This window comes from Fukomys damarensis, unplaced genomic scaffold, assembly GCF_012274545.1.
Source record: "Fukomys damarensis isolate Sample0158 unplaced genomic scaffold, DMR_v1.0_HiC HiC_scaffold_7, whole genome shotgun sequence".
NCBI classification, from domain to species: domain Eukaryota; kingdom Metazoa; phylum Chordata; class Mammalia; order Rodentia; family Bathyergidae; genus Fukomys; species Fukomys damarensis.
Window position 1 is genome coordinate 15,654,319 of NW_022900919.1, and position 18,581 is coordinate 15,672,899.

At 36.9% G+C, this 18,581-nt stretch overlaps 1 protein-coding gene across 8 annotated transcripts in view; it reads left to right on the plus strand.

Annotated features, from left to right (window-relative positions):
• Nucleotides 1-473: 473 nt before the first annotated feature.
• The window catches only part of Akap13 (A-kinase anchoring protein 13), a 236,686-nt gene continuing 218,578 nt past the window's right edge, over nt 474-18,581 (plus strand). For all 8 annotated transcript variants that reach the window (XM_010621018.1, XM_010621021.1, XM_010621019.1 and 5 more), the window contains exon 1: nt 474-514. In XM_010621018.1, the coding sequence (XP_010619320.1) occupies nt 482-514 (33 nt within the window). In that variant the 5' untranslated portion in view covers nt 474-481. The remainder of the gene's footprint in view (nt 515-18,581) is intronic.

Genomic DNA, 18,581 nt, shown 5'->3' on the forward strand with positions numbered 1-18,581 from the left:
TGGTACTGTCTTAGTAACTGCTTTAAACATACTGTTGGTTTTTAAAAATTTTTTATGTGACAGTGAAGCCGTATTTGTTTGTTTTCTCTTTCTTTCTTTCTTTCTTTTTTTTTAAGGGGATCTCCCTCTACAGCTCAGGCTGACCTCAAGTAAGCTCAATTTTATAGCAATCCTCCTGCCTCAGCCTTCCAAATGCTGGGATTACAGGCATGTATTACTATGCCCAGCTTGTCTAGTTTTCAGTCAGAATCTTTCATATTTGAAAACATTGAGTCTGAAATACAAAGGAATTCTGCAGTCTATAAGCTTCCTTACTTCCTAGACCTCTAGGGAAAGCTTTATATACAGCAGTATAGACTTTGGATTGTATTCACTGAACTATGCTTGTATTCAAGGAGTTTAGATGGCTTTTTGTATCTTGGTGATGATTTTTATTTTATTCTCATTTGTTTCTTCTGTTTATATTTCAGTGTCTTGGGTCATGAAACTTAATCCACAACAAGCTCCATTATACGTGAGTAAATAATAATAACAATAAATAACAATTTCTTTTTATTTTGTACTTATCTGTGTTTGTTGTAATAAAATCACACTGTCATGTGAAAGAGATGATTAAGGAATTTATTCACACTATTCGTAGTGTAATACACTAATAATGATTTTGATTTAATCATATTAATTGATTAATATATGTATGGAACTGAGCTGAGAAGGAATAATACCTGTAAAACTTGCAAGCTAATCTAGTCAGGGCAACAAAGATGTATATTTGAAACAAGTTGCCATGCAAATAGTTCTGTGGCTTCTTTCTTTTACCTGCAGTACATCTTCCCCCACCCTGCCTTTCTTGTCTTTCTTCACAGTACCAGGGATCAAACTCAGGACCTTGCGTGGCACCACTGAGCTAAATCCCTGGCCCCAACCTGCAGTACATTCTGTAAAAGTAGAGTTGGAGGTCTCCTCTGCCATTGTGAGTTACTCCATATTCAACTAGGTGGCACTCTGTCATTGACAAGAGTGCTGTTTCCCTGAGGACTATGGGTAAAACTGATGTGACTCCCTGAAGGGAGGAAGTGATAAGATGAAGTAGATAAATGAGCAAGTCAGGGCTGGACAAAGGTAAACTCTAGGGGATTGCTTATTTTACTGTTGAAAAAATGAACTGGTTGCATTGAGGTGGAGAAAAGTACCTAGTAGTGAGAGCTAGTTAGAGTCTGAGAGGCTGGTCAATGTTCAGTTGCCATGATATGGAGAGGATGTGGAATTTCTCTGTTATAGAATTGGAATCGGGCTCTAAAGAATAAGGACTGTTTAGTTGGTTGAAAGCTCCCTACAGAAAGGCAGACGGTGGGGTAATGGGAGACAGAAAGCATGGTGTCGGATGAGTGGTAAGGGAATGGGCAATGGGCCGTGGAAACTGCCCAGATGGAGTTGTGTTGGAAATCATGGGAGATGATAAGCTTATGATGATTGATGCTCTGTTCAGAAAGAAAACAAAGGGGTGGAGATGTTGCTTTGTGACCTCAGGTGGGCAGTTGATAGTTAAAGCTGCTGTTTGTTTTATAATATGTATTTATTTTTAACTATGCTGTGTTAATAATTTATCTTTTCAATATGGGACATACGTAGAATTCTTCAGCATGGTTGATTTTTATTATATGTAATCTACAAAGAAAAACGTATGTTCTTAGAAGGTAATTTATGTTCTTATTTGCTGTCCAGACTACTTGGATATGATTTGTGTTCACTAGTAGGCTTGTGTGTGAATTGAGCACCTTAGATTTTTTCCAAAACCTTTATTGACATATAATTCATACAAAGTATGATAATATGGTACATCTGAATTTTAAAAATTTTATTACAGTATAAGACACCTTGCCATTAATTCCCCTCAGAATTCTCCCCCTCATTTGGAATACAGTTATCCTATTGTTCTTGCCACTTTCTGAAGCAGTTCTGGAATTCCTGTTTTGTGAGTTTTAGTTGTGGCTGCCTTGATGTCTAAATCAGTTGAAAGCATTTGTTTTCTTGGTCATTTTCATTGGGGAAGAAGTTGCGTGGTGCAATAAATAAGGTGGATAAGGACAGACACCATGTTTTTATAAGCTTGCCTTTTCATTGGATGTCATTCAACAGTTTTTTGTGATCCTGTCTTGCAAAGACAGTCACAAGCAGACTTCCAGAACCTCTTCAGAAAGTGAAGAGAATGATGGAATATTTTTGAAGTGAGGGTGAATATTTTTAAGGGAGTTAGTGGCAGTGTGTTCCATAATAATTTTTTAAAATTAAACATTCACCATGATTTCCAGTTACCCCTTGTATATCATGAATTTTCTCTTTAAAGAGTGCAATTAATTCAGCCAGGAATGGTGCTTCCTGACTGTAATCCCAGCATTCTGAGAGGCTGAGGCATGAAACTTAAGTTTAACCCAGCCCTGGGAAACTTAACAATTCACTGATACCCTGTTTCAAAGAAGGGCTGAGGGATGTAGTTCAGTGAGAAGACTATGGGTTTAGATTATCCTGAATTATAATCCCATAATTCCATTGTAATCACAGGGGTCCTTATAAGAAAGAGAAGGTATAAAGAGAGTAAAGGGTCAGTATTGGATTTGAAGATGCCACACTGCTGGCTTTGAAAGTAGAGGAAGGGCCCCTGAGCCAAGGATTATAGCCCCTTAGAAGCTGGAAAAAGCAAATGAACACTTTCTCTCTCCAGAGCCTCTGGAAGGAACATATTCTTGCTGATACCTTGATTTTGGTGTATAATGTCATTGTAGACTTCTGAAATCCAGAATTGTGCAAAAATAAATTTGTGCGCATTTTAAGCCATTAACTTCGTGGTAATCTGTTGTAACAGTATTATGAAGCTAATACGGTAGTAGTTTGGGAAAATTTATTGATGGTAGTGTGAAGGCTAATTAGGGAGGATAAGATGGTGGTAAAGAGATCAGAAGTCTTCTCATCATGCAGTCATGGAGTCTTGAGAACTGTAGACTTAATAGACATTCGATATTATATGTTTCAATTGTTTTGTCTTAGGGATGAGAAGATGAGGCCTGAGTAGGTTGTGATAAAGTGGCACAGCTCATCAGTAATAAAACTGATTTAAGCATGTCTTATTTGGTAATAGGAACCATTTAAGTCTTAAATTTTAAAAACTTTTGTTACGGAAACAAGGCTAAGCTCTGAGGATTAGTGCTAATAAATTAAGTGCTTCACATATGATTATATATTTCAAGGGATTGGACAGGCTCTACTGATGAATATTCTCAACTTCAGATTTCACGAAGTAGTATTCAGCAGCAGTTACGGATAGGGGCAGGCAGTCTGTTAGCCCTTTTTGAAAAGGAGATTGACAGTGTATTCCATTCTCAATGAGTGAGTCAAGTCACAGCAATTTATACTCTTTTTGATTAAGAAAAGTAGCAGTTTATTGGCAGTGCATTGGATAGTTCCCTGTACCAAAATAAAAAAGCAATGAACAGCAAAATTATGTTGCAGCTTTTCTGTTTATGTTTGAGATCTGTTAATAGCGAGTACTGTATCTTCAGTTTTGTAGAGAAACTGCTGTTAAATAAGGAAAACACTGAGTTCTGAGAATTTTTATCTGTAAATTTAAAAAAATAAGCTATGTGCCCTGAGTAAGTTGCAATAGTTAAAAAATAGTTCCACATTATACAGGTAGCACCAGTACTATTGAATGTAATGAAGCTACTTTAATGAATTGTTCTGATGAAATGTTCACAATGGAATATGTAGAGCAGTGGTTTGAAGCTTTGGGGGCTAGTAGCTCAACAAGATACATCTTTGTTTCCTTTTCTGCCAGCTCTGATTTCATGAGTATAAACTTGCATTAGAAAGTACAGACTTTGTGTTACATTACTAGTTCAGGTATTTTTAGTCTCCACAAAAGTATTGATTACTGCAGGATGGGTTTTTAAGAATTGCAGTTAAGATTCCATTAGTGATGGTTTAAAACACGGACAAGTTTAGCAATATTCTTTCTGTATGGTGTTCTAGATGGATTAGTAAGAGAAAATAGAGAGCTGGTGGCAGGTACAAGACATATTTTGAAAGAAACAACAGGGCCAAATACTTCATGGAATATGGGGAGTGAACGAAAAATCAATAAATGACAGTTGATTGAGAAACTGAGTGTAACAGCTGATAACTATTGTCAGACAAAGGGAAGGAGGAGGTGATGAGCTTGTTCTTTAAGATGTAGGCTTGGGACTGGAGCAGTGCAGTTGGTTTTAAGTAGAAATAATTCCTCTCTAAAAAATTGATACTTTTGATTGTGAGAATAGATGAGCTTTTTAAAATATAAGGCAGTTCCAGGGATTTAGTCAGTGATGGTTCTTCTGCTCGCTTTGTAATCACAAGGTCCTGAGTTCAATTCCCAATTCACTCAGTTCTCTTTTTCTTTCTCTCTCTCTCTGCATGCGTGTGTGTGTGTGTGTGTGTGTTTAGTTTGAATTGAAATAGTGAACAGTGTGTGTGGGGGGAATCCCACAGATAAAGTTGAGCTGTCTTACTTTCTTATTGCTAAGACAAAATACCACAATTTAAAGAAAGCAAGGTTTATTTTCGCTCACAGTTTGTAGAGGTGTTAGTCCATAATTAGCTGACTCCAAGGCAGAGAAGAAACAGTCCATGGTGTGGTGGGTGAGAAGGAACAAAACAGCCTTCTTTCCTCCTTTAATCCCTTCAGGCTACACATCCAGGATGGGCCTTCCCACTATCCACACACCAGGACTATGCTAAACCAGTGTGTGCACTGACCCAGTTATCACAGCATAATACAGTGTCACATACCCTTGATCCAGCCACTTCCCAAAAATCCCCATCTAGGAGTATATGAGCCTTTTTAGGGGACATCTAGATTTAAGCTATAACATGAGTCAAGGGAGGAGGAATTCTAGAAACTTAGATTCCATTTGAGACATAACGTTTTATTCTTGGAGTTTATTTCATTCATATATCAGGATTAAAAATGAAAAAATTTTTTTTGTTTTTGTTTTTTGAGCCAGGGTCTCACTATGTAGTTGAGACTGACGTGGAACTCATTATGTAGCCCACGCTGGTCTTGAACTTGCAGTGATCCTCCTGCCTCAGCCTCCCGAGTGCTGGGATAACAAGTGTGTGCCACCATGCCTGGCTAAAAGTGAATTTTGAACTATACTAGAGCTGAGGATTTGGACTAGAGTAGAGCTGGGGCATAACTTTGATTCAGATGTCCTCTGTGTTAAGTCCTTTTCTAAATGCTGAAGATTTAGCCATAAGTAGAACAGGAGGGTCCCTTCTCTCTTCATACTCATATATGTTTTTTGGTACCGGGGATCAAACTTGGTCCCTTGCTGCTTGTGAGGCAGATGCCGGAACCACTGAGCTAAATCCCCAGCCCCGTACTTATTATAGTAAGGCAGATGGCTTACTTATAAGAAAATTTAGGGGGCCAGGGATTTAGCTCAATGATTCTGCCGCCTGCCTTGCAAGTGCAAGGAGCCGAGTTTGATCCCCGGTACCAAAAAAAAAAAAAAAAAAAAAAAAAAAAAAACATAAAAAAAAAAAAAAAAAAAAAAAAAAAAAAAAAAAAAAACAGAGAGAAAATTTAGGAAGAAAAGCTCTGTGAAAATAAGTAAAACAAGAAAATATGATCGTGCGTAGCTAGGGCTTGTTTTAGATTGAATAGTCAAGAAAGAGGAGAGTGCTATTTAATTTGAGACCTGAATGACTGGAAAGAGCCAGCCATACATGTAATATTCTATCTAGGCCAGGGGAACAAGTACAAACTCTCTAAAGAGAAAACTATCTTGAGGTATTGGAGTTATAAAACAGTGACTGGGGACTTTCTTACTTCCCTAAGAGGCAGCTGGGCTCTGGTCTCCAGGAGACTGAAGAGATGAAGAAAAAGCTAGATCTTGTAGGATTTGACATGTTGCAAGGTGGTCTCCCTTGGGCCTGTCTTCCCTGAACCTTGGTATAGCACATGACTCTGTGTGCTCTCAAAACCTTAGTGCCTCTGGGGCTGGGGATTTGGCTTAGTGGTGCCGCTTGCCTGCTGCCGCCTGCCTAGGTCCCAAGTTCGAAGTACCTCTGAAAACTTAGGGCTGTCGGACATTTAGGAATACTGGGATTTCTCCTAATTCATATTTGCTAGCCCTGGCATTTTCAGGTAGTTTAAGTTTGAGGAAAAATAAATTTTAGTTCTTTTTAGCTATTTTTAAAGGTATAAATAGACAATCTTGAGGAATATTACTTAGCACATAATTGACTCTCATCAAATTGAATGTAATATAAATTTGGCTTTGTTTTTATATTTCATAGCTAAATTACCTTTTGGGAGGGGGGAAACCAATGTATTTTCATTTATTGTTCATATCTGAATGTAGGTGGTATTTGATGTAATTTAGGAGCTATTCTTTCTCTATTTGGTTTTTTGTAAATATTTACCTGCTGGTGTGGAAATCTTTCTTGTATCGCCCATAATTTTTGTAGATGACATTCCTTAAAGATAATAGCTAATATTCAGGTAGTTTAAAAAGTTTAAAAAGCATATTTGCATACCTTATGTCATTTGGTTCTCACAGCAAAGTTGTGAGGTGGAGGAAGCTGTGTTGTTACTTTCATCATTCACCAAAAAAAAAAAAAAACCCATAAGCCCAAGATGGGTAATCTAATAAGTGGCAAGGGTAGGGCTTTCCACAGATATTGTGACGCAAATCCATTTTCTTCTTTATGCAAAGCTGTCTTACTAAATCTATAACTTCCATAAAATGTGAAAATCTCAGGTCATATACTATGACAGAGACTTTCACAAATAAAATCCCCTTTTCTTAAGAATAATTCAGATTTAATCTTCCATTTCATGTGTTCTTAACATCTGAAAGTGCTTTGTTGAAATAAGTTTAAACTTATAGGTAAAAGAATTCACTTCATCTCATTAACATTTAGTCACACTCACATATCTATATTGAATATTTTAATTTTTAATTTTAATTTTTTTGAGTCATTTGAAAGTAGTAGGCATTAATGCCCCATTGCCTCTAAATATTTCAGCATGTATTTCATAAGAACTAGGTTCTCTTTCATAACTGTATTACAATTAACAAAAATAGGAATTGTAACATTTATGTAATACTCTTGTATAATTATCCCAGTAATGTTTTTAAATAGCATTCTTTCCCTTCTGCAAGCTAGAATTTAATCCATTATTACTCATTGTATTTATGACTCTTTAGTCCCTTCATCAGTAACAGTTTCTCTGTTTGTCTTTCATGATATTGACACTTGTGAGGAGAATAAATGAGTTATTTTGTAGCGGTTTGTGTTTGTGAGATGTTTTCCTCATGATTTTGGCAGACCACATAAATTATGACCAGTTTGTTGTATCATACAAAGAGGATACTTCATAATTCTTATTTTTTCTCAGACCACTTGATACATTCTTGACTGATAAGGTGGTGGCAAATTTATGTAATATTTGTTCCAAAGGAATTTGACATTATAAGAAGACGATTTAAGTAATTAAGCACCCAAAATGTTGTCTGGTTTGGAAGCACCTTTTGTATATTGGATTTTCCTAAAATAGGACACCCTTGTTCTTTTCAAGCTATGTCCTGGAATAGATGGGGGCTTGTTCAAGTAATAAATTGCTTGAGGTTTGAACAGAACATTTTGTCTACCTTTGTGGATACACATGCTTTTTAAACAAATGTAATTCTCAACCAAGGTCTAACAACCATTTTTAATAGTAATAGGTACTCAGTAAGCATTCATAGAGTGAGTGAAAAATAATTTAGTTAAAACTGAAATTTTAGTGGTTTGCTCTTTTTGGGTAGAACAACTGTCTTTTCATTGTTTTTCAGGTTTCATTTATTAATTTACCCTGTATGGGCCTGAATAGTGATATCATCTTTGTGATTGAAGGTGTTGGTAACACGGAAAATGACCATGCTAACCATATCCTTATTGTGTTTATGTATCCATCCTTATAATTGTGAAGGAATCTTTAGTGTTCTGTGAAGTAGGGTGTATGTCTATGTGCACTCACATCTGTACTGGAGATTGAACCCAGAATGTTTGGTGCTGAGCTACTTTCTCAGCCCTTTGATTATTTTTTTTAATTTTAAAACAGGATCTCATAAAGTTGCTAATTTTCTCAGTGTGGACTTGGGATCCTTATGCCTCAGCTTTCCAGACTTTCCAGCTCTGGGAAGCATAGTTGAATGTGTATATTGCTGAACTTTGTGTCACTGTGACAAAATGGGTAAGAAAGTCAAGAGGAGACAAGGTTTGTGCTCATAGCTTCAGAGCTTTTTATTTTATGATTATTTGATCCTCTCACTTTGGGCCTGTGGTGAGGCAGAACATCTTGGCAGGGAGTGTATACGAAAACAAAGACAACGGGCCAGGGTCCCATTATTTTCTTCAGCCCCTCTCCATGATGTAATTATTCTCAGGCCTTACCTACCATTTCGAGGTGTTCCGACATGCCATTCTCTCCCATTAATGTCACAAACTGGAGACCAAGCCTTGAGCACATGGCCTTTGGTTGACATTTAAGGTCCAGACCATAACATTACATGTATCTGATAGAATTATATTCTAGAGATACATCAAGCCCATGAAACTTCAAATTGAAAAAAAAAAATGCTAGAAACAGTGCGTATATCTCTTTTAGTCTCGAATTATCTTGTAGTTCTTATCAGACCGGTGATCTGAACCACTTGTTTGCTGAAGACCATGTGAGTGCTTGCTTTTTTTTTTAAGGAACATAATACATGTACTTCTTGGCACCAGGGTTCTTCACACTGTTAACATAAAAAGTACAGCCTTTTTCCTCTAAGAAGGTAAGGGATGAGGGATGTAGTCAGATTTTAAAAGAAAATGCCAAGCACATGAAGGAGGGGTTGGTATTTATGAAGCAAACAAAATTGGTTCCACCCCACCCCCACACACTAAGTACAACCAGACCTAGCAACCTAGCAATCAGACACTAGCGATGCCAACTAAATCCTCCCCTAGACTAACAGCTGAAAAGGAAGCAAAATGTTTAGATTTCCAAAGGAGGAGGAAAAGGGTTTTGGGCGCTCCTTATTTCAGGCCCAAGGTACAAGGAGACAGTAAGTGTCAAGAATAAGGAGACTTGGATGAATCCCGTACTTAATTACCAAGGACTGATTTCTTTTGTCCTCTCATCATTTTACACCCAAGTGACTGTGTCAGAGTCAGCTCTACATGTAAGAGTGGACACTGTGACAGAGGTCAGGCCTAGTGAAACAAAACAAAAAACCCTCAAAAACTTGATGAGTCATAAGAATCATACTTTAGGAATGATTGAACCCAGTTTTCTGGAAGAGTGAGAAAAAGATTGAGGGATTTTCCTGAACTCTTATAGGTGGCTATGATAAATGTGATCACTTAGTAGAATCTGCAGATAATTAGCCATGGTGCAGAAGGCTGATCTAGTTGAAGCAATGCAACTGATAAGAGTTGGCTTGAATTTAAGACTCAAACTACTAAGCACAGAGAAACTATAGTATAAGTCTTGGAATAGATAGGCTAAGAGAAAATTGTGCACTTGGAACACTGGGAGAAGGGAAGAATATTCGAAAAGATAGGATTGAGCTTCTTTCTTGGTGAAATCCTTTCTAAGGGTTACAATGTCTGTGAGCTGTAGAAGCATGGAGAATCATTTACAGCTAATATTTGAAATCCCTCGGAAGTAGAAGTAGTCAGAATAAAATATGAATTACAACTTGACACAAGGAAGCCAGTAATAACATCTCAATAAAGTATGTGTTCGTCTTTGTACTTAGAGCTTCCTCAAGAGAATGCTGACTTATTAGCCCCGGATCAGTGAGACAGAGGTCAGGGCCCTAGAACATAAGCGTAGCTCCTTCACTTAGATGCTTTTTCTATATTAGAATAATGTTTTTGACTGATTTCCAGAGGTTTCCATTAGGTTTAGGCCACTGTATGGTTAATGTTATATGCAGCTGTAACTCCTGAGGAGATTGCTGGGCCTGCCACTGACCCACATGGTTAATTTTCTAGGCTGATGATCTAACTAAAATGATTATAAGGGCATTTAAAGAAGGAAAAACTTGGGTTGCATTCCTTAGATTCTTCAATCATAAACTTGCTCCTTTATGTTTCTAAGATTTTTTTTTTTTTCTGTTGAACATATATCTATATCTAGGTCTTCCTCAGGAAACCCAAAAGGCATTTTTTTTCCCTGCAAAGTAAATATTTTACAAAGCACTTTAAAGATGTTTAATTTGACAACATACTCAAATATGAGATATAACTCCTGTTCCAAGGCAATATATGGGATAATAGTTATTACCTGTCATATGTTTGGGTTAACACTCACTATTAGATTTTCAAGGGGGAAGAGCCATTCCAATTACAAAACATTTCCAGAAACCCAACAGATCTGGTTTATTATGTTCTCCTTTCTCTCTTCTTTTTTCTCAGTACCAAATGTTTTTGCATGTAACAGCGTCTAGGAGGACAGCAGAAAAACATCATAAGAAAAAATATGTGGCACTGGATCTATCTCTCTATTTGTAATATGCGAAACAGGACTTAATTTGTTTTAACTTCATATTAAAATAAGGACCATTCCTTTAAGATGTTATTGTTCTCTGTTTTTCCAAGGAATGGGAAAGTAGGATATTGGAACCTGGATACTGGTATTTGTTTTGATAAGGTACTATGGCCAGCACTTAATACATATTACATACATGTGCCTGACTGAATCTTCACAACAGTCATACAGGACTTGCTTAATATTTCTACTTTATATCCAGGAAAGTGAGGTTTCTATTGGATAGCTAACAGCTGTGTGGATGTAGTCTTCAAATCTTGTGAATGGCTCAAAAGCCCATTTAAAGGAGAGAAATCAGAAGAGCATATATATTAGGCTTGCATTTACATCTTGAGAAAAATTTAAGATGATTTTTTGCTACACTGTTGGAATTTTCTTCACTCTGAACTTGTATTTCCAGTTTTGGTGAAGACTTGTACCTTGTGCAGTGTTTGTTTGTTTGGTTGGTTTTGGTTTGTCTCTGGTTTTTGGGTTTTTTTTTTTTTTTTTTTTGGTATCAGGGATTGAACTCAGGACCTTGCTCTTGCGAGGCAGACAGCAGCACCACTGATCTAAATCCCAGGTCCTTACCTTGTGCAATGGATGAATGTGGTTTGTTCAATGATGAATGTGGTTTAGAGCAGACCTCAGAGCTCAAACAGTACCAGAAGGTGAGAGTACAAGTGCAGACATTATGGTCAGAAGGGGATGTTATAAAACTTTTAAAAAAATTTTAAGTTTAAAAATATTCCTGAATAAGTATAATTTGCTAAGCTAGTTATTTGAAGAGCAATAGAACTCATGTTATTTGAGCTTAATGGTTCTCACTTGCCTTATTGTAAGGAAAAAGACTAGTTTAATAATAGCACATTTTTATTTATTGTTCTTCCTGGGAAAGGTGTTTCTACAGCAGGAGCTAAAATAACCTGTGACTCTCACTTGGCAGTTGGGTTACATTGTGCTCCCATGTAGTCTTATCAGCCTTCTCATTTTTTAAATGGATTACTTGCCTTGCCTTAACAATTCATTTCTGATGCATCTGCTCTGACATTTTGTAGACTGGTGGCCCTGACCAGCCAGATCTGAGAACTGTGTTTAAATAATGATACTTTGTCACTACTGCCAGAGAAAATAAGGAAGTCAAGTGTTCCTCAATTTAGCTTTTGATGGTTTTACTGGGCAAGAATTTTAGTTTCAAATTCTGTTGGACTTTTAAATCCTTTTCCAGAAACTTGCTTTCAAATTAATGGGCTTTACACTTGTAAGTAATTTTTTCTTATTTTTCCTTGACATTTTTAGAACAGACAAAATTGCATAGGTCAACACCATTTCAGGACCTTTCTACAGAACACTTTTTAAAATAACTTGGTATTTTAAGATTTCTAGTAATAGAGAACAAACAATTTAGGAGGAGGCCCTCTGTTGGGAACCCAAGGAAGAGCAATTATGTCTTTAAAACTTTCAAAGGTGGTATTGAGGACCAGCTGAGGTGATTGCATGTAAAGTGTATTGCACAGATAGATGATGGATAAAATCTTTAAATATAGGTTGATTTTAAACAAGATCCATTTCCTTTATTTTGACATAGTATAAAAACATAAAAATTACAATGCATTGCTTTCTCTTGAATCTTTTGCATGTAGTGTGGTTGAGAGCTCTTCCCCTTTGCTTAGAAAGGGAAGAGGAACTACCTTTTGCTGAGTACTTTCCGTGTAAAGTGACTTACTTGATTGCTTTACTCTTGTGACATCTATATTGTATCTTGAAGCAACATAGCTAGGAAGAGATGAAACAAGGATTTTACCTCAAGATTCTTGTTCTTTTTGTTTAATCCTTACATATGAGTATAGTTTGATTTTTCAGTCTCAAATTGATACGTCCTCACTTGACCTGGTGATTGGAAAACTGATTCCTGTATGACAGGCATACTTAGAGGTGGTCTTTAGCCTTGAATTCCATTTGCCATTTCTTTTTACTTAGTCACATCAATAATTGGTATGAGAGATGAACTGAAATGATTGCCACCCGGGCTGCTCTAGGACATATGTAAAGTGAGGCCCCAGATCACCAGAAGCTGTGTGAACATCACTAGGACTTGGTAGAAATGCAAATTTTCAGGCCTGACCCTAGATCTACAGAATGCCTGGGAATGGGGCCAAGAAAGCCATTTTTTAGTAAGCTCTTCAAGTGATTCTGATGTATATCAAAGTTTAGTCATGAACCAAATGGGCAAAAAGTGATAGTTTTTTTCATGTAAGCCAGTTCCAACTCAGTCTAAGCAAATTTTTGATCCTGTAAACTGTTACAGAATCTCTTTCTTGTTCTGAAATATACCTTCCATTCTCAACACATGTACAGAGAAAACCTGTTCATCTTTCAGTATTTATTTCTTGCAACTTGTCCCTGTGGAGACCTACATGAGTCTGAATTCTCCTGTGGAATCCATCACTTCTTCCCTTGTCTCAACAACTATGTACAGACTTTTTATTACACAATTTAGGTGTGTAAGCCCTTTCCCATTTAGTCTGTTATGTGCATATTGAGGACAGGGACTTTGTGTCTGGTTCTCTTCCATCTATCCTTCCCTGTGCCCATCCCTCTCCCTGTCTGTCTTTCTGTCTCTGTCTTTCTCTCCCCCATGCTTTCTGTTCCTTCCTCTTTTCTCCCTTTGGGTTTTGGGCATTGCATCCAGGGCCTGTTATTTGCTAACTAAGCACAGGAGCTACACCTGCAACCTACTGCTGTCATTGTTACTTGAACGTCTATCACAGAATGAGTGTTTCGATTAAATGTTCTCAAGTAGAATAAAAATCTCATCTTCAGGAAAGAGATTTTCCCCATGTGTGGATGGTTATAAATATATGATTAGCCAAAGATGAGGTCTTTTCTTGGTTAACATTTTTGAACTGAATGAGAATGCAGGCCACTGTAGTTCATTAGTCAAGAGATAAAACCACGCAGGAGGACTTTGTGACCTGGAACCACTTTACTTTGTGACCTGGAAGGTCACTTTACTTTGATCTCTCAGATGAGGCAGTATCCTCCTAATAATGAGGCTCTCTATTAGTGAAAACCGAGGAATGACACTGTATGAACTGAATTTTAACTACCATATTCTAAGATTTTTGTGTGGGGTTAGGCTATTTATTTGAACCTTTCTGTGTACATTTTAGCAACTCATCTTGTTTTATTGATCTGACAAATCTATGAATTAGAAGGAATTATTTTATCTTACAGAGGGAGTAATTATGACAGGAAAATTTGTATCTTAAAGTTAGAATGTGTTCATTATAAGATTAAAGATTTTCATTGCCTCTTTGGAATTTGCTGTAACACCTGAGATAAGACAACTACATTCATAAAGTTGGCCCTTTTGAATCAGTATTTCAGAAATCCATAAATAGCTCCATTCACATAGAACATTGAGAATATATTTTTATCAGCAGGGACATACTAATTACATTTTTCTGAAAGGTATGCCAATTTTTTGCTTGACTAATGAGCTGGCAGTGCACATCTTGAATACCTTTTCTTATATATACACATTTTTCCAGAGAGTTTTGTTTCCTTTTGTGTCCTTTCACATGAGAGTTTTAACTTGGGCACTTATCCTTTAGCATGAAGAACCTCACTTACACAGTCAGAGTTTTGTTTGTTTGTTTGTTTTTTAAACCAAGAAAGCTGTTGGCTCTTGTGTATGAATGGAGCCCTTCCATAGCTCTGTTTGCATTAACTGCTGACCCCATGTGATATACAGAGCATCTGGTGGGTGGGGTGGAATTCTCAGCTGTCTCTTTTTTGTTTTGTCCGCAGAAGGAAATGTGAGTTTTATCTTACTGCTCAGGCCATGGTACATTCCTTTTTTTGATTTAAGGGACCAGTCTGGTTGTAGGCTCATTTCCTGCCATTCTTGTCTTCTTGAATTTGTTAAAGATTGAAGGTGGTCCTAACCTACTTTTAGGAGCATGGTATCTTTTTCAGCCACCTCTGTTATTTTGAAAGTCTCCTTTGAGTAAAACAGTTGCTGACAATTGCTAGTTTGGGTCTGTCTTTTTTTCTTTTTGGTACCAGGGATCGAACTCAGGGCCTTGCACTTGCAAGGTAGGTGGCGAAACCACTGAGCTAAATCCCCAGCCTGAGTTTAGATCTGTCTTACGTGGTTAAGAGATCACAGGCAGTGATCTTAAGCTGCAATTATAGGTATCTCTTAGAGCCAGTATCTTTCCTCTACAAATCCATTCAGATCCATATGAAATTTATTTTATTCTTGCCACATTTATGGATATGATTACACATTGTCCATGTCTTACAAAATAGAATTAAAAGTGGTTCTTCTACTTAACTAATAGACAAAAAATGTGTGTGTTAGGAAATCATATGCTGAGTTCCAAACCTTAGTCTTTCTGGGGAGTATGAGGTTGTATTGATTTTTCAGTTGCCATCATGTATGTGTGTGCATGTGTATGGAGTAGAGGGTACAGAAATGTATGTTATATTAATAACGTAATTGTAAGTGCCTTAATTTACTCAGTATCTGCTAGTACTTTTATCCAGTATGCCATATGTTCTAATTCCATTTAATTATTCTAACAATCTCATGATAGAACTATTTTCTATATTTTAAAGGTGACACAGTGTCAGAAAACTGTTACTTGCTGATGTAATGCATCTAGTAAGTGGTAGAGTTAGAATTCAATCCAGGCCTGCCTGCCTTCAGAAGCCTAAACTCCTAATAGTGTCAGTACTCATTACTGGGTTTCTACTGTGTGTCTATGTGTAACCGTGCATGTTATGGGAAAGAAGTGGGCTGTTGCTCAGGATTTATAAAATTCTGACATCAATGGTACTTTTATTTATTTATTTATTTTTGGTTTTTTGAGACAGGATCTCACTATGTAGTTGAGGCTGACCTGGAACTCACTGTGTAGCCCAGTCTGGTCTCCAACTCACAGCAATAGTCCTGCCTCAGCCTCCTGAGTGCTGAGATTACAGGCATACGGCTTTGATGGTATTTTTAAAGGCAGAACAGGACATTGAAAAGTGGATTTAGTCAGGAGTAAGGAAAAACATTTAGTCCAGAACTAGATCTGTGTAGTAACTGATACAGTAGAGTGCCATGCTGTGGGGCTACTGGTTCTTAAACTTCAGCATGCTTTGGAATTGTGTAGAGTTTATTAAAATATAGATTTCTAAAACAAAACAACAAATTGCTGAGCTGTATCCCCAGAATTTCTGATTTACTTGGCTTGGGGCAGGACTGAGAATTTGGATTGCTAGTAAGTTCCCAGATGCTGTGAGTTGTGGGATAATATTTTTGAGAACCCACAAAGAAAAAAGTGCAGAGGTTTGGGAGTTGAGTAAATAAGGGGTTTAAATTCCTGTACTGCTATTTAGCAGCTGTGAGAGAGCGTTAGAGTCTTCATCTGAAAAATTCAGCAAGCTAGTACCTATATTACAGAGTTCCTGTGCGGTTTAGACAGGATTTTAAAGATGACAGCAGTATCTAACATTTATTGAATGTGTAACGTATCTTGAAAGGTGTTTCTTACAATTCCATATCATTCCCACATGTAAAGATCCTAGTACATAAACATTTGCTCAGGTAATGTTTCTATACTTAAGAAAGCACAGAAATGTGTAAAGTGCCTTAGATAGATTTTCACAAAACTTTAAAAGCTGTGATTTTTAAAAGGAAAATGTAAAGAACCCAACTAAAATGTTTTTCTTCTTAATGTTAAATAATAAAATCATTACTGCTATCTGAAATGATGGAATTGTTTTATTCTTTGTGATTTTAAGTATTATTATATATATCGTTTAATGTCCATGTAGCTATTTGTTATAAATTAAGAGCTTAATTGGCTTTAAGAAAACTTAATAATTTATTTTAAAAACTAATCTGATATTTTTATTTATTTTTTTATTCTTCTAGTGTTCTTTTGTGGCTTTTTTTCAATTCATAAAGCCAAGTTACATCCAGTTGAAAATTTTCACCCAGATTAAGTGAAACAAAAATTAAAATTCATTGCTTTGACTCTGAGAAATAATGTGTTTTACTAGAAGAGATTGTAAAGGAAAGTAGAAATAAGGATTTCTGAAATGTGGACTGTTGCATGGTTGGGAATAGTTCTTGTATGCTTAATGTTTGCTAGGTACTTAGCTTGTTAAAGTACTAGTACTTTATGTAGTTGGGAGGGTATGAAATGGTAACCTTAATCAGTGTAAAACATGCAGTTTAGTTTTTGTGGTGCTGGAGTTGGAACCCAGGGCCTTGTGCATGCTATGCAAGTGCTCTGCCACTGAGCCACACCCCAGCCCTGTGTAAAACACCTAAAACAGTCCTAGCACATACTGAGCATTTGATGAAAGAGCCATAATTGTTTTATGTGCTTCAGATAGGTGACTGTAATAGAGAATTTACCCCCATAGAGTATACGATGTAGCAGGTCCCAAAAATGATTGAAGGCGGTTACTAAAAGGATCAGATACATTAAGCACACAGTTTAATGTCACATAGGTAACTGTTCAGGAGGGAAGCTTGTATTCTGTGTCATGTGATTTCAAAGTCTGGTTTTCCTGCAGTACTATACTCACCCCCAGTGGTGGCAAACTTCCAGCACAGAAAGCTTTAAAAGGTTCATCACTACATAGCCACACTTCCCTATTCTGTATTTGCGACTTCCCTTCCTAATCTTAATGTAGTTGACAGTGTCCCTCTTTCTTTCTATACTCTCATAATTGGTTGTATCTGGGATTAGAAATGATATATTACCAGAGGCCATTCTTTGTGACCTGCCGAGCTCCTTCCTCTCTTTAAGTGTTGCCCATGCCCATTGTCCAAACTTGGTGGGCTCAAGGAACTGAAAGAAACCTTGATCCGCCTGAGGCATTGTTGTTATATCAGATAAGACTTCATATGAGGAAGAAGCCCAGATTTCTTACTCAAGACAGAAAGGCATTGTCTTGTTTCGTGCTTTGCTGTCTTACAATATGAAAAAGAGAGGAAGGCATAGCCAGGTAGTGAGACAGGTTTAAATGTACCTTTTGGATATGATTGTAGCACAGTATGTAAGGAGAGATCTGTGGAGGAGATGAGACTGGAGAGGTAAGCAGGGGTCAGATTGTGGAGTGACTTTGTTCTGTGAATTGAGGCAACATGCTTTGGGATTAGGACTTCATCCTGTTGTTCATGTAACATGGTAAGGTTTTTGGAGACTCTTCTATGAGGGTTACCCTGAAAGCCTGAAGACCCATGTTCATCGATGACTTCAGAGAAGAACAGAGAATTAAGGATAGTAAGTAAACAAAGAAGCTTGAGGTAAATGACTGTGAGAAATAGGTGGACAGAAATCATAAGGCTGATAGTATTTAAAGACAGAATATATCCCCTTTGCTTTCAGTGACAGAGTCGGAAAGGATAAGCCTCAGCCATCTGCAGCCTGGAAGAAGAAGAGAAATCAGAGAGATTGGTATATCTAGTTACTTCCAGCTTTCCTCAGAAATATTAGTGAGACTTAACTTTAAAAATGTTTATTGTGCTTTCTGAATTTCAACCAAATACCTGGTCCTTTTGCAAAAAGAAGAGTGTAAGTGTTGACCTAATTATTCCAGCTATTCCAGAGATTTGTGCAGCAATCCTGAGAGGGAAAGGCATGCTTTGAATAATTAATTAATTAATTAATTAATTTTAAAATTTAAGCTGCCAGGAAAGTAACACCTTCCAACCAATGATAGCTTTGCTTAACAAGAATAGACTTGAGGGTTATACACTGAAACAAAGAGTGTAACTGTTGACCTAATTATTCCAGCTATTCCAGAGATTTGTGCAGCAATCCTGAGAGGGAAAGGCATGCTTTGAATAATTAATTAATTAATTAATTAATTTTAAAATTTAAGCTGCCAGGAAAGTATAACCTTCCAACCAATGATAGCTTTGCTTAACAAGAATAGACTTGAGGGTTATACACTGAAACAAAGAGTTTAT